At 43.2% G+C, this 17,378-nt stretch overlaps 1 protein-coding gene across 1 annotated transcript; it reads left to right on the top strand.

The window, feature by feature from the left end:
- The first annotated feature begins 2,239 nt into the window (after positions 1 to 2,239).
- On the top strand, positions 2,240 to 17,367 carry dcaf12 (DDB1 and CUL4 associated factor 12). Its single transcript, XM_062553590.1, has 9 exons — positions 2,240 to 2,644; positions 7,530 to 7,826; positions 8,365 to 8,631; positions 9,751 to 9,811; positions 10,791 to 10,984; positions 12,867 to 12,932; positions 13,086 to 13,248; positions 14,382 to 14,569; positions 15,376 to 17,367. Exons 1-9 carry the CDS (start codon positions 2,585 to 2,587, stop codon positions 15,532 to 15,534), a joined length of 1,455 nt encoding a protein of 484 aa, XP_062409574.1. The 5' UTR covers positions 2,240 to 2,584; the 3' UTR covers positions 15,535 to 17,367.
- The last annotated feature ends 11 nt before the right edge of the window (positions 17,368 to 17,378 follow it).

Raw genomic sequence — 17,378 nt, 5'->3', positions numbered from 1 at the left:
AGTGCCAGAAAAGCCCTGAAACTTAGAGATTTGTTCGGCAGGCTGGGTGGGTTGTTGGGAGTTCTGCAGTGTAGAGTGAGGTGATGGTGTGAAAAATGTGACAGGATGTGCCATAGTATTATGTGATCTTTGAGTTTTGTTGTTATATGTACCCAAACTCTGACAAACGTGTCGGTGAATTATAATTTAGGGCTCTGTGTGTCTCCTTTCCCTCAACCCAAGAAAAAAAAAGACAAAGGTGACTTCCCAGCTGTTCAAATGTATCCATTTTCAAAATAGTAACAATGTATTGCTAAGCCAGATGTAGTGGCGCACCTGTTTGTGTGTGTGTTGATGTCTCACCATTTTCCTCAACCCTACATTTTCTGTTCCCGGCGGTCCGCTGCTGGCACACAATTCCCATCTCCCATCATGCCTTTGGCTGGTGTCACAAACCGAGTCCTGCCAGCAGGTCACTGCTTCGGATAACTATTAGAGTGTATTTTTAAAAACAGTATGTCAGTACCCTGGTCTTTTTTTTGTAATAAGATGCTGACTTGTGGCTGGAGGTGGCATGGTGAACAGGGTGCTTATTCATCTAATGCCGGTGTTACTGTCCTCAGCAGAAGCTACTGGATGAACTAACCATAGACCGCACAGCTTCTCGGGAGGAATTGCAAGGCTTTGTGGGAGTACATTGCCGGCCTATTTTATATGTATAACCTACTCAATATCATCAGTCTGAAGCAAGGACTCTTGTGTCATGTACACTTTAGTAAGTATGTATGTGTGCGTGTGTGTGTGTGTGTGTGTGTTTAACACAGCAGTGTATGGTTACTGGTCACTGGAGTGAGTGGGTGTGTCATATCAAGAGTTGTCTTAATAATGACGGGGTGGGTTTAGGGGTGGGCAGGGCCAGGCCCTGTTGATCCTGAAATGTGATTCAAATGTTCAGTTGTCTTCTGAATCATTGAACAAGTTCACCCTGATTAAAGCTATATTACTTTTCACATCATGTGTCACCAGCTTCCATGTTGCTATTGTAATGTCATGATTGTAAAACTGAGATGCGGCGTGATCCTAAATTAGTAGGCCTACCTAGGCATGTGCACAGACAGTATATGAATACAGATGTCCACTTACCCCAATTGAAGTAGCAAAAGAAACATCTGTGTTGGGTGAAAACAGGATAATTGTCAAAATATTTAAACCATAGATGGCTTTGGGGTGTCCGAGGACCCTATAATAACAGGGAGAGAGAAGGTGGAAACAAAGGCAGCTTTGTCCCATCAGCTGGTGAACCTTCGAGCAGAGCGAGAACAGCTCAGCAAAAAAGGAAAAGGGTTTTGCCCTGGTAGCAAAAGATTTCAGAGGAAAAGGCACATTTAATGTTTACTTAAAGAGTGGGGTCACAGTAAAATGCTGACTGTTGCTAAACTAGTTAGGCCTATCGATAGACCAGAGACCTTTAAGCAAAATGACTATCACACCTAGTGTTTCAAGTAATACACTATGGTTTGTCAACAGGTTACTACTCCACTTCGATGGAATGAGTTTTGTTGTGCTGCCCACTTGCAAATCTTTGACTGATTATTGTCTATTTTCTGCATCACATTCATGTAGGCCTATCTCACACAGTCACAATGAAGGTTTGATGAATGAAGCAACAGGACATCTTATGTCTGGTTGTTTCAGCATGGACCTTGGTCTAAACTTGACCTATTGCTTAACAAGTAGGCTTAGGCCTATCATAATAATTTTTGCTTAACGTAGCCTTGACCTAATTAGAACCACTGTAGAAGCTTTTAGACTTTGTTCTTTGCCCTTCTCAGAAGAAAGGCCTGGTTGACGTTTATGAGTTCTGACTGAATGGCTGGCTGTTAACTGCCTTGCCCTGCTTTCTTCTGCAGTTGTGCCCTCATACTGCCTAATTGTCATGGATGAATACATAGCTTATGACTGAGTCATATTCAACAGCAGTTACTTGTAAGATGCTACAATAGTGGATGGTTATTACCTATGTGTACATAGATTGCTTTAAGTGCGAGTTTTAAACCAAATTGATCATGGATTATGTGAGATTGATCATCTATCTCATATCTAATCTATGATCAATCTCATCTAGGATCAATCTTGTTATCTATGAAGGGATTGATCATAATATGACGTCAGCCAGTGAGCTCTCGTAACAGCGAACGCGCACGCATGTGCGTAACCATGCACATTCGACCTTGTTTTTGTTGATTTTTAACTTCAGTGCGGCTGCGCGCGGCCTCTCCGTTGTTGCCGTTGGTGACGCGATTTGTGAAGAGAGAAAGATAGCCAGCTACGGAGGACGCCGAGAAAGAGCGTCTGTGCCTGGGAGGGGGAAACCTCTCACAACAGCTTCGCCACTGAAGCTAAATATATCGAATGCATTAGCTAGCCAGCTTTGTGCGCGGTTCCGGACATAGAAGGCAGTCTACGCAACCTTCTGATCACCCGTTTCGGTCACTAGACGCTTCCTCTACACCAGACAGCCAAATAGCAAATCGCCATTATATGATCCAGTATACAGCGTCACTTTTGCCCTCCATGTGGGTGAGGGACCTGTGTGTGTCGGATTATGGCGAGAAAAACAGTTAGCAGGAAAAGGAAGGCAGGAGATCTCAAGGAACAACAACAGGTAGGCGGAAACCGGGTTGTTTTAGCTCGCTTATTGGCTAACATTACCTAGCCACATTAGCTGTAGCTAACTTTACGTTAGCTGGCTAAATGGCTAAGTGACACAGCTAACGTTAGCTGACCAGCCATTATTCTCAACACTTTACAAACATTCACACATGTAGCGTAGGTTAGCAAGTCGATGCTTATGTACTAGAAGACACGGGTAGGCTTCTGTTATATCAGCAAAGGTAACCCACCGTTAGCTAGTCGTCCAAACGAAAACAACTTTCTTCTTCGCTAGCAAACCTTAGCCTAGCAAGATAGTCAGCCAGTCTGGCTAACGTTAAGGCAGCACCGCGCAAAACGTTATGGGTATGGCAAAGACAGCTGATTTCAGTTAATAACGATCATAAGTATCTCATGTGTTGAAAGTGAATGCATATTATTTAATTGCAGTTAGCGTCATCTAGCTATTGTAGCGTGTGAGTTCCAACTTGCCATATGTTTAGCAATGGTACACCGAATTGAACATGTAGCTGCTAAGAGGCGTTGACGCTATCCAAATCTAACTAGCTATGACATCGCTAGCTAACTACCTGGGTAGTTGACGTTTTTGCGATGCTTATGAATACTATTGGCGTTACATTGACGAGAAATATTTAATTCAGTTCTTTAACTGTTAAGCCATAACATTTTTGTGTATCAATATGATTTTGAAAAGGAAAGCTCCATGCTTCCATGCAACTTCTTGTTGGTCTGTAACCAAGCCCTAACTTACATCAGCACCTATTTGGCAATTAAGCAGGTGCAGTATTGTCAGCTGAATGGCTTAACATTTGCTAGTTCTCCAATCTGTCATTAAAACTTTAAAAATATGATATTAGTCTTTCTTAATCGATGGGTGTTACTGTAGCCATTCAAATTGTCGAGTTGTACGTCAATGTTGATATGTAGTTGGCTTGTAGAGGTGAGAATTTGTTGTTATTTACGTGACTCTTTTATTGTCTTATCCATTATCCATTGATGATGGATAATTGGTCGTTTAGGCTATCTATTAATAATATGTACAATTCTAGGTGCATTCATACGCACATACATACACATATACGTTTTCATGTTTACCTCCAATAAGCTTATTTTTTTTGACAACACATTTAGGTTACCTGTTTGTATTTACATTTTCTGCCATTCACCAGACTAGTGATTTGCACATCACTAGTGTATGCCACAGGGCAGGCCAAAGTCTATCAAAATGGTCTGTGAAACTGTGGAACTGAATTTGTGGCTGTAACTCTGTGCCCCTGGTTCAATAATCACCTGATGTAACAAACTAAATAGGACCCAAATTAAGTACTTTCTTGTATTCTGAAACCATGATAAAATGTATAGGCACCTACATTGCCCTTAGATAATACCTTACAATCAGCAGATCATACTAGATCATTACCATTGTAAATAGGCCTACAGTTTGGATCACTCACTTGCATGCACTAATAGTATGGAGCTGTCTGATTGTAAGCAGCACTTACATTTCACAGGAAGTCATTTTAAGATGCAGTTAGGTTTGCCTTATGTAAATTTTGTGCAAATGCATTTTTTTTATAATTGTGAATAACTAAACTTTCATAATTGTGCACAGATCTTAACATCTGCTAGGCGGTATGTACCGTTACCATTATTTTTACGGAAGGTATGGGTTATAAGGGTGTTGCAGGTGCAGATTTTTTCTTATTTTTCTTTCTTTCTTTTTTTTGTGAAAAATGTTGCACCTGCAAGATATGGGGCCTGTCCTTGCGCCAGCAAAAGGTTTTTTTTATCTCATCATGTGACTATTTGTGCATCTCATGAAATATTAGGATGATGGTGGTTCACACAGCTGTTCCACATCAAGATTTTGCTGACAAACCGTGAGGTCACCTACTGACTGATTAAAACCAAGATTAGCTCAAAGGATGACATCACTGTGTAGCATCTTTTTCTATCCCGCACCTGAGGACCTAAGCTGCGGTTTATTTCCGGCCCTGTTCTCTCCTGTGGATCATGGCTGATTTAGCTAATCGAGGGCTTCATTCTTATCTCATGACTCAGTTCAATTGTGTGTCGGAGCAGACAGAAAGAAGCAGGCTTGAGATGTGTCTCTGCACCAGTCTTTTCTGCTTTGACAGATATGAACACCTTGTCTGCTGCAGTCAGATGGCATGCTCATTATAGAAGGATATGTTTTGTTTATCACAGTGAGGTGCCTGTGTTTGTTACAAACATGATTTCCGTTCTGGATGCTCTGTTTGCATGGTTTGAATATTATAGGACTTGTTTTTAATGAGAAGTCGATGTCCGATCCAAACAAATCTGATTGAATGAAAAAAACCCCCACATAGCAGTAGATCAGAATTATTCCCACTACTACTGGCCTGCACTGCCTTCCTCTGCTGTCCCGTGCACTAGAAGGATGGTGGAAAGCAGAAGTATGCTGTTAGATTTGTCATGTGACCGTGACCACACAGTCAATCTCTCCCCTGCTTTGGCTTCCCTCAGAGCCGCAGACAGCTAATCAGGTTTAGGACAGACCCCCGCAGTGGGCATAAAGCCCAAATATTTATATCACTTTGTAAGCTGCCTGACAGATGTCGCACAATTCAGGGCTGGCTTGGTTGGCAAGAGAAGAATGGCTCAAACATCTAACAGTCACTTCAAAGGAAATGTGACCCCAAAATACAATCAGGCTGTGCCTTTATCAAATAGCAATCACAGATAGTTTGTTGTCTTCTCTCAATGGATTCTACTTGGTAATTGTCAACAGCACGGTTTTTAAGGTGCTGCTCAGATTGCAGCTTAAATTCAGCTCGTTTAAGTTTAATTGCAATCAGTGATGTTATAGGTAATTGACTAAGAGGTTGCATAATTTCAATCGCAGTAATCTATTATATCTATCATTCTTTTTGGATATGAATTAAATTTTACACTGAAATGGAAGTAAATGCAGGAATATCTGAGTGTTCGACTATTTTTACACACACCCATGGTGGCAAAGGACAGCTTACTCATCGCTATCCTATCCTATCTACAAGTATGATTAGAGTGTTATCATCTGCAACCATCCTAATATTAAGGAAATAAAAGGAAAGCTTTTGGCTCTTTAGTCCTACATGCTTTTTAGTTGATTTTATGCAGCATACATTAGATTGCCGTGTTGATGAAATAACATCTATGATTCCACTAGTAATGCAGGTTCTATAATATATAGGCTAGCTTATAGAATATACTGGCCCGGTATGTTATTTGTATGTTATCTTGTCTGGATTGTATTCATGGGTTTCATCAGGTCCCTTTCCACAGGTGTATACAATCAAGCACCTTGATTATCAATGCAGACTGCATGGTGCTTGATTAATACACCTGTGCAAAGGGACCTAATGAAACCCATGAATAGGTAGTATACAAAAGATTTGGGTTGTAGTTCCGTCAAAATTTAAATTTAAAGTATCTCATTTTAGCTGTACATTTTTGTCATAGCCTAGGCATTTTTATATACCTTTCAATCATTCATTCTAAACAGATCTTATGTGTATGTTTACCATGTCATTCAGGCACCATTGTATCTTAAGCTTCAGCCTGTCTGAAATCAATGTCCGCCTGCTTGTATGCATGCGCAAATGTGTGCATACACACACACACGCTAAGACCCTGCCGTGACCTACTTGGCAAGGTGGATATGGGTCAGTATGCACTGTCTATCGGCCTGGGGGGGATGAGCCTGCCAGAATGGACAGAGTAGTGTTTGTATGTGATGGCTTTAAGTGTTTACAGAATGTTCGTATTTTTACACACGCACGCACACAATGCTCTGTCATAGAGGGTGCTCAAGGTGTGTATCAGCATGACGTGAGCAAAATGGCTGCTATTGTCATCTGTCTCGGTTCAGGTGCCTGTGGCTGCTGTCTGCACCCTTCACTGACTAAATCTTTTTTCTTGTTTTATGAAACTTCAGATTATTGAACCCAGTTGCTAGACATTGTAGTCTGACATTGGATAGAAGACACTGATTTGCAGTAATTTCACATTGAATTCAGTGTTCATTTCTCCAAGCGAAGTGCCCTAGAAAGATAGGCATAATGCCTATCTGAAACGCAGTGAGGATTGTCGGGGGTTTCATTTCCCATCAATATGTCAAGAGCGAGCTGTCTGTTATCGTTACTGGAAGGCTGTCTAATGACTCAGACATATCTCTTTCGCTGGAACGCCACCCACCCCCTCATCAGAGTGTGCTGGTGGATGGAAGACCCTACCGTACTTTACTATCAGGGTGGAGGTCAGTTGACTCCGAGCCAAGCTGAAAATAGGGTCTCTGGCTGACCCCTGATAGATCAGGAACATGGTGACTGGAACAAATAGCCAGGCTGTTTGTTATGGCTGTACACTTAAATCCCCCAGCCAGGAGGGGAGCAGATTGCTATCTAGACCATAGCTTGCCATTTGCAAGATTGAACAACAACTGTTTTGTAACTAGTACTGGTCTTATTTCAAACTGTGTTGTATTACTCTTATAAACTAAACAGACTTCTAGGCAAACAGAGGTTACTGTGGTTACAGTGGGCTAATGGTTACCCTATTACTTTGTTACAAGTGTCCTTGTCGCATGATGAGGTTGGGAGGTTACGTAAGGTCATAATCCAGTTATAAGGGTGCCTATTAAGTTAAAATGACACTAAAAACACTGTAAAATCTTTAGTATTTTAAAATGTCATATCCCATGTTTTGTTTCCATAAGGTTAAATGGATTAGCATCAGTCTGAAGTTAACACCTTAAAGTGCTTAAATGTGTGGATGTTTTCCCCAGATGTTTCAGTGTGTGTCACCACCTGCCTGACCACCCCTTTCCGTCTCTGTGTCCATGTGTTGTCCAGGTGGGCTGGGGCAGTACTGGTGCTGGGCAGAAGAGGGCCCGCTTGTCGGCATGCTCGCGCCACGCGCAGCAGTGGTGGTGCTGCCGCCGCTCGGTGGTGTGGGCTCTGCGCGGGCGCGAGTTCCGGCCGCAGCAGCAGCACGAGTGGGGCCTCCAGCGCAACCTGCGCGGCTTCGCTGCCGCCCGGCTGCCCGCCATCCTCAGCGAGCGAGAGTTCTCGCTCGGCCGCCTCAACAAGGTGTTTGCCTCGCAGTGGCTCAACCACCGGCAGGTTGTGTGTGGGACCAAGTGCAATACGGTAAGAGATTGTGTGCGTGTGTGCGTGCCTGTGGAGAAGTAGTTGGGTCAGGGGTGAGATGTGGTTAACACTCAGTAAGAGCACTGGTCTCTGTAAATGTTTGCAACTCTAGCCGATTTCCATAGCAACGCCAAAGAAAACAACTGTAACCTTTTGGTATTGCCTCGGCTCACTTGGAACTTCAACGGAGGTGATACCAAAAATGGCACCAGATACCAAGTACCAATTTTTGCTAATGGAAAGCCAAAAATAAGGGAGTAGAGTCAAGTTGAACTGATACCATGCAGTGGGAAAGCCCCATCAGTCTTGGTTTTCGGTTCCAAAGACACAGGCTAGGTTAATGTTAGTGGAAACTTAAATAATATTAAAGCATAAAATATAAAAGCATAAAACATTTTTGTCAAGTGTAGTGCAGAAAGTAGTACCCGTAGGGAGCATGTGTGATTTATAATCTTTGGAATCGGCTGCTTGTGTGGTCACCTTCGGTCCTTCTCACACGGTCTGCCCGCCCCTCTGTCTCTGTCTTTGTCTCCCCCAGTTGTTTGTGGTGGATGTGCTGACGGGGCAGATTACGCGCATCCCCATGCTGCTGGACCGGGAGAGGCGCGCGCCAGGGGCCGTGGTACGGGGCCTGCCCGGCTCCTTCATGCCCGGCTCGGGCTCCCCGCTGGACAACCAGCAGGGCTGCGGCATCCACGCCATTGAGCTCAACCCCTCTGGCACGCTGCTCGCCACCGGCGGCGACAACCCCAACAGTCTGGCCATCTACAGGCTGCCCACACTAGACCCCGTCTGTGTAGGAGATGTGAGTATCCACATACATTCTCTCTCTCTCTGTATCTCTGTCTCTGTATCTTTCTCTACAACTTAACACTTTTCTTTAGATATTGAGTCCTGAGTCCTGAAATCCCTCTTTCTACGCTTTGTACTATTAATGTCCCTGCTGCTGTCAAGGCTGAACAGAGTTTACTGTTGTGGTAGTATTTCGACATCTACGCACACATATCTACTGTCAGTGTTGCTTACACAGTCCAGCAACTGTGCCAGACAGGCCTACTACTTTTGGCAGAGCATAAGCGGGCGTGTTGGGCGCTCGTGCGGTCTTTGGTTACCACAAGAGATATTTGCCATGTGTAAGTGGATAGGATTACTGTTAAGCCAAAAGGGAACTTTGATGTGGTGAAGAGTTGTGAAGTTGTTTGGGTAATAAGTTGCCGCAGATAGGTAGGATTTAACTTGAGGATACGAGTAATAAAGCTTCTCTGAAAGTGAAAGAACTCTTTGGTGCTTTTGTGCAGTGATAACATATAAGGTATTTGTCTACATTTTACACATTCCATGTGCACGATAATACCCTGACTATTTTTTCTGATAGTGATTTATCATTTTTTTAAATGTCATATTATTGTATCTCATTCAGCCACTAGAAAGCCTGCAGCACAAAGATATATGAGACATGTAAAATACACGAAATTCCCTGCATGTTTTTGTCTTGCTGCATTTGGTGTTTCAGTATTAATGTAGTACAGAGAGAAGGAATGGGGATGCAAATTCTAATGATCATGATGCTTATGTTTATTTCCTTTTTCTTTCCAACATTCCTGATGTTAGAACTCTTCTCTCTTCCCTGCATTATGTGGTCTTTGTCTGAGTTCCCTACTTTTTGTCTTGTCTTTTTACCAAAATCCATCCATCTACTGTCTCTTGATGCCAGCTCAGACTCTTTTACTTTAAATAGCTCTTTGTTCCTCGTCTCTTTTTTCCAATCTCTCTTCTCCTGATGCCATTGATTCATGATGCTGGGGTGACATTTTGGTGAATGGTGTCGCTGTACTTGGGGACAGTGTCACCCCTTATGGTTTTATGTCTCTTTATGAGAGTGATGATCGGAATGTCCATTAATGCATCTCTCTCCCTCTCTTAGGATGGCCATAATGACTGGATTTTTTCCATTGCTTGGATCAGTGACAGCATGGCTGTATCTGGTAAGCACTTTTCAGCTTTATAGCTTCTCACCCTCATAGAGATTTGACATGACTTGCAGCCTGTGATTGTGCTGTTACAAGCTGACAGTTACGGGAAATGATAGTAGTGGGAATTTCCGTTAGGAGCCATCTGAGTGCATCAAGTATGAAAGTACCAATAGTAATATGTGATACTCTGGCAAAGCACTGAACTTTGTGAACGGATGCTTGGTAATTGATGCAGTTGGAAAGCCCCTCTGGTCTGACTTGGCAAATGCATGTTTCTCTAAATGTATTAATCTTGTGTCTGTGCCTGCCTGTGCCTGTTTTTGTAGTGCGTATAAATCCATCTGTGTCTTATACTCGCCGGCCACTTTATTAGGTACACCTGCTCAACTTCTCGCCAATACAAATATCTAGGCACGTAGACATGGTAACGATCAGGGGTCAAAATTAACTTTTTGAAATGTGAATATCTACCAGCCAGAAACAGATGAACTGGTGAAATCCACCAGCCTTTCAATAGGAAATATGTATTTTCTGTCTGAAATCTACCAGCCAACTTCAAAATGTACCAGCATTTGGCTGGTGCTAATTTTGAGCCCTGGTAACGATGATCTGCTGGTGTTCAAACCAAGTATCAGAATGGGGAAGAAGAGTGTCTGACCAATCAAATAAGAATTTGGCAGGGTTCTGTTTATGCCACAAGTACAACAACAAGCTGAAAATGCTGACGATGATTGATGATGACTAGTCTCATCAATAGCTATGTGCCAAAATTACAAAGAGTTTACGTTCGGCCTATAGCAGACTCTTCCAGGTGTTCAAGAGTGCACTTTCTGTGCAAACTTTCTGTGGACCAGCATTGATGTATCCTTCATGCGTCCGACTACCCACAGTCCTTTGCGGCAGCAGTGAACCGCTGCCTTACATTTCGAACAGAGCCTACGTCAGCGTAAATGTAAAAGTTGACCTGTGATTACCTTTGTCTCCCGGTCAGGCTCGCGGGACGGGTCCATGGGTTTGTGGGAGGTGTCCGATGACGTGCTGAGTCAGGCGGAAAGGCGGCAGGACGAGGAAGGCGTCCCCGGCTACACCCACATCTCCCACCGCGCGCTCAAGGACATCCCCAAGGAGATCACCAACCCTTACAACTGCAAAGTGCGCGCCCTTGCCTTCAACAACAGCCACAAGGTCAGTGTCCCCCACTAACGGCTAATGCCCTGCTAAGCCTGGCCCCCTGCATGGTGAGAAGGGCCTAAGCTGGACAGTCAGTCATAGGGTGCCTCTCATGCAGCGTTTATACGTCCTCCCTCGCTCCTCGGCCCTCGGTCCTCACTGATCTACATAAAGAAAGATAGAAGAAGGGATAGACTATCCCTTGTTGCTGCCCCATCATTCTTTATGTAGATCAGTGAGGATCGAGGCCCGAGGAGCGAGGGAGGACGTAGAAACGCTGAATGAGAGGCACCTATAACCTCCTGTAGAGCAGGGGTTTTCAAAGTGGGTGCCGCGGCATCCTGGGGTGCCGTGACGCATGCTCAGGGGTGCCGCGGAATTGTCTAAGGCTTGATCATTTAATGACATTTTAAAAAGCATAATGTCCATTTCAAAATTCATTTTATTGCAAAAACGTATTTGCAGCACAAACAATAGGCTACAGTTTACTGTATCATACTGTGCTGTATGTAGGCTAGTTATTGTTTGTTCGGTGACTTCGTTCGTTATTCCGTATGGCGGAGTGCAGGTATAGGCGCAATGGATACGTTTTTAAAGAGAACGCCATGCACCTCCACAGGGACAGACCTCGGAATCTGACCAGACGAAATCAGCAAAGAGAAAAGTGAGGCAATATACCTCCAGTATGGGTTCACTTGGGGTGGCGAGGTAACGTGTCCCACACCAGTATGCCTGGTCTGCAGGGAGACGTGGGCTAACATTGGCTACGGCTATTGGGGAAGTTTGCGCTTCAAATACGAGTCCACTTATGTATAGTGGCCTTTGCCAGCTGCTCGCTAACGTGAGATGTCGATGAGGACAAATTTGATAACTTTTTATTTTGCAAAGAACTGACCAACCATGCTGCCGGAGATGAGATATTCAGGGTGACAGATGAATACTTGAGGAACAATAATCTTCACTGGGATATGTGCGTAGGTGTGTGCACTGCCACTGACGGGGCGGCCTCAATGACAGGTCGGGTAAAAGGCTTTGTTAGCGAAAGCTATGCAACAGAAACCTGCCATGGTAGCGACACATTGCATGTTGCATCGGGAGGCTCTTACTGCAAAAACGATGCCTCCAGACCTGACGGATGTATTGAATCAAGTCGTAAAAATAGTTAATTACGTTAAATCACGTCCCCTTCAAACACGGTTATTCACTGAAATGGGTTAAGACTGCACACCGAGGTCAGGTGGTTATCAAGTTGTCTCGATCTTCACATCCTGTTAATCATTTATTCAAAAGTTCAATTAAATGAGTTGAATGAAAGAAGTTCATTTGAATAAAACAAAAAAAGATCTTAACTTCACCTTATCTTAGTAATTCCCATAATAAAAGCAGTTTTGGCCTATCCAACATATCACAAGGTTAAAGAAAATGGCATGAAGTACAAATATGGCACAAAGGAGGTGGAGTAAAAAGTAAAAAAAAAAAAATAGGGGTGCCGTGGATGGAGAGAGATATGTTTAGGGGTGCCGTAAGCCAGAAAAGTTTGGGAACCACTGCTGTAGAGGATGGTCCCATAACGGTTCTTGGTTCCCTTAGTTCTGTCTGATAAATTATATCTAGTGATTGCCTGTGTCATGTGGACAACTGCAAATCTTTTAGTGTGGTCATTTGATTTGACTGATTTTGAATTTAATTTGGTGTGTTATAAAGTGTCAGTGCATATCAGTTGTCATACAGTTGTTCATGTGACAGAGTGATCATGGATCATGCATCTCCAGTGATCAAACATATTAGTATATGTAAACCTTATCTGTACTGTAAATTCCATTGATTTTGATGACAATTGATGCATGATTTAAGTTATTGTGAGTGTTCCCTTACCCTTCATTACCTCTCTCTTCAGGAGCTTGGCGCTGTCTCACTAGATGGATACTTCCACCTTTGGAAGGCCCAGGACAACCTGTGCAAGGTGTGTGGTTGATGTACTTTCAGCATTGTGTGTTGATGGAGCTGTACTGTATATTGTAAATTGTACACTTCATGTTATTGTATTAGACGCTGTTTTTAATTATATCTTAGTCTATTCAAGTGTGGCTCTTTTTACAATGCATCTACTCTACAGGAGCTCTCCACAAAGTTGCCCCACTGTAAGGAGAACGTTTGTCTGGCCTACGGGATGGACTGGTCAGTGTATGCTGTAGGCTCTCAAGCCCACGTCTCATTCCTAGACCCACGCCAGGCCTCCCAGAACATCAAATCCGTCAGCTCCAGGGAGCGTGGCAGCGGTAAGCTGGCATCCGTGCTCCAGAAAGGGCACACCTTCACAATTTTATGCACTTAGAGGACAATATGTTACCCATGCCACGATGGCAAAAGCTTTTATTGCACCCATTAGGATAGACATGAATTAGCTTCAATGATTACTTTTCTTACAATTAAAGGGGAACTGAATCGAATTAGAAGTAAAGTTGATATAACTGATGTTTTATCCGTGTTATTAATGGTAGGATGCATACAACCATTAATGTCGTTTTAAGGGAGAAAAACAGTGATCTGTTGTTACTTGGGCACAGCCATCTTGAGTTTCAATGATCCCTGATGTTTTAAGTTGACAGATATATCGGCCATAAGTCAGAGAGGATAGAGAAATAACATTAGATTCAGCAGCAATGAGAATGGAATGTTTTCTGTCCGTTTCAGTTCCCCTTTAAAGCCAAACCAGGCAGGTCTGGTGACACTGAAATAATAGTACCAGTTTTGCTGGTAAATTCAAGCATCAAAAATCTATTCTATTTAACATTTATTTATTTCAGTCTAATTCAAGGCTGCGGCTGAGTAGTTTGGAATTGATTTCATGCTGAAGCAATGTCATCAAAAGGAATGCATTTTTGTCTAAAGTGATGGGCTTTATTACAAGATGCAAGGAACAGCAGCAAGTATGCACATGAGTCAGCTGCCACAGCTTGCCTTGATGGTGTTAGTGTGATTGATTGGGTCAGAGACTATTGTGAGGAAATGTACACAAGTACCTGTTCCCTTCATGCTTCCTGTGGAACAGTTAGTCCTCTTGCTAACACCATTGAAATAAAACACGGCTCAATTAACAGGTATGTGTATCTGGTTTGGTGGGCACAAGACCGCCTGTCATCTTGTGAATGGATCAGGATCCGTTGTCATTTCCTGGATAAATCAGATACACAGGGTCTGTTCCAATCGCCTCCCTGTTTCACACAGAGCCACAGACTCAGCCTTTGAAATTGCAGTCTAGCTGATACACTGTTCCCACAGATATCACACTTTTATTATTACTTTCATGTTTTCACTCATGCTGTAACAGACTTTTTCATAAATGTACACTGCACACAGCTCGATGAATGAGGTGAAATGATATGTGTGTGTTTGTGTTTCTGTGCGGCAGGTATTCGTTCCGTGAGCTTCTATGAGCATATTGTCACAGTGGGCACAGGCCAGGGGTCACTGCTGTTCTACGACATCCGTGCCCACCGCTTCCTGGAGGACCCAAACTGCCCTGTGGGCTGCCAGGGCAGCTACCGCAATCGGCCAGGAGAGAGCATCCTGAAGCTCACCACTGGCAGGGGATGGCTGGTATGTATGCTTCCCACCATCTCTCAATCACTCCCTCCATTTCATTGTTTGACTCCTAAGGCCATTAATGTATGGACATGTGGAACTGATAACCCTCAGCTGACGCACTTCGTAGTCATGTTCATTGAACTATACAGTAGTTACAAGCAGAGCCATGCAGTAGCTTAGTGTTATCGTTCATTGATCAAGGTATGTATGTGTATATGTGTATGACATCAGTTATGCGGTGTGTGCAATCAGGCTTATTTTACAAAAACACACTATTTTGAAGGTTGTTTTGGCATACCACTTGTGTTTTCTTCCAAGAGTGTAACATGCACTTCAGTGATATGTTATTCAGAATTCCACAACTGACCATGGAGCCATGTAGCCATGTAATAACACCCTCTAACCACTGTAGAAAGACTAGAGCACTCAAATACTTGATCCTGGTGGATGGGGTTGGAAGATTAGGGAATCGCAAAGACCACAGTTAATTGTGCAGCTCACAATTATGATTATTTGGGAATATTCCCGAGGTAATAAGTACCAACATTTTAAAAGACACCATATTAGGCAGCAGTACAATTAATGTGTTAGAAAAAAGGCAAGCAGAAGTAATATTACCCGTTTTGTAAATGTCAGAGTGAATATTGAGCTGAAGCTTGACTTTCAGAAATGAAGTGTAGTAGCAAAATCTGGCAGAAGTTAGATGCTTTCTCCAAATTGTTAGATGGGATAGATGGATTCCTAACTTTTGTTTGGCATGGGAATATTTAGACAATTGATTTCACACTCTATACATCTGTCTTCCCATCTTCTCGTAGAATCACGATGAGACGTGGAGAAGCTACTTCTCCGACATCAGCTCATTCCCCAACGCAGTGTACACGCACTGCTACGACGCCTCCGGCACCAAGCTCTTTGTTGCTGGCGGGCCCCTCTGCTCTGGCCTGCATGGGAACTACGCCGGCCTCTGGAGCTAGCCTCTCCCATCTGCCCCACTCTCCCTGTACATCTCCCGGTCTCTCTCTCCCAAGGCTCTCCCCCCTTCTTTTGCACGCACACATACGTACACACATATACACACACTCTTTACCCTCTCACCCCCTCCTCACACGCACAAAACACGCGCACGCCTAGTCACACAGATGGTGCTCACTTTCCCCTCCCTCGTTTGCCTCACATTTGTTTTTTCATACCGACTTGTCAAGTCGTTCTCGCATCCGTGTTGCCCGGTCAGGATCATGCTCACCGCTCCTTTGGCTCCTGCAGTCGTCCGCCCCCCTCCTCCACCTCTTCCTCCGCAGCTGGGAGAAACTGTGTGTATTTGTGTGTGTGTGTGTGTGGTGTGAGTTCTTTGAACAGGATGGGTTCCTCTCAGGAAGGCACACCCCAACCCCCCCAAGTGATTGTGAGCAAGCAGGATGGTGGAGACGCCTGTCACCACCTTTACTTGCCAATGATCTTTTTTTTTTTCTTGTTTTTTTGTTTGTTTTGTTTTTGTAATAAACAAATCGCTAAAGAGATATTAATCATTTAAGTCACACCCAGGGATTTGAAATGTTTGTTTTTTTGTTTTAGTCCCCAGTGAACTTTTCTCCCTTAGTGGTTGTGTATGTTTGAGCGATGCAAACAGTCTTTATGATGTGTGCATGCCTGGCCTTTTGGAGAGGCACCTGTCCAAACCTCTGGCATTTCAGGCTCTCTGTCTGTAATGGACTGATACAGAGAGATTGAGAGCAACAAAGAAGGGGATGGGGAGGAGACGAGAAATACAGACATGTGTGTGTCCATGGAGAGGATGGGGAGAGAGGAGCTCATATGGGACCTTGGAACCGAGACTCAGATGAACGTGAAGAAAGCCCAGCAAAACTGCCCAGCTGTATATGGAGGTGACTGTGGAACCAGCCAATCAAAGAAAGAAAGAGACATCACAGAGCCAATCAAATTGTGGGACTCATTTTTTTTCTCCCTCTGATGATGGAATGAAACAATGACTGTTAAGCTCCTTCCATGTCCCATGTCGTCTCTTTGCAGATAATCTTGCAGATGCTTATTTTATTTTAAATTCTAACTTGGGCGGTTTGTGTGATTTAGCATTCACTTATTAGTATTACTTCCCCCCCCAAATTCTATTGTTATTGTTCTTATTTATTTTCTGAATTCTATCATTATAGCTCACAGCCCTGCTGGAGGTGCATAATCTTTTAGAGTTGCACTTGGTGCTCTTCTCCTCCTTTGAGTGGGAAAGTGGCCACGTGTCTCCACCTCTCTGTTGCTCCATCTTTCTCTTACTCTTCCACTCCCTTTGAGCTGGTTGAGCAGTAGTGAGTGACTCCGTTGCCTTTCTGCAGTCTTTCTGTGAAAGACCAAGGCAGGCTTATGTTTTCATTTTGGTTTTCTTTTTCCCCAAACATGGAATTTTTGTATGGAGTTTCCATTACAATGTTAGAACAGCAACAAATGAATATGATGAACACGAGTACGATCATATATATATATAAATAATAACCATCACTTTAAAGATTTATTTTATATATAAATGTGTATGTATAAGTATTTGGGGAAAAAATGGGGGAGTTGAAAAATTGTCAAACTGTCTGAGGATGTGTGTGAGCGTGTGTGTGTGGACTAACCTGTCGTTATTTAGGTGGTGCCCTCTTTTTTTATACACACTTCATGAATGTTTTTACAGATACTGAGTCAAAGGTATTGTACATTAACAATTTCAGCATCAGGAAACAACTTATAAAAACTTAAGGGGGGAAAGAAGATAATGAATAAAATTCTATTGATGTATTTTTTTCCTATTTGAACCTGTTGCTAC

The sequence above is a fragment of the Sardina pilchardus genome, chromosome 14 (assembly GCF_963854185.1).
Source record: "Sardina pilchardus chromosome 14, fSarPil1.1, whole genome shotgun sequence".
Classification (NCBI taxonomy): Eukaryota; Metazoa; Chordata; class Actinopteri; order Clupeiformes; family Clupeidae; genus Sardina; species Sardina pilchardus.
The sequence above is the reverse complement of the archived record's forward strand: the minus strand, read 5'-3'. Positions and strand labels throughout refer to the sequence as shown.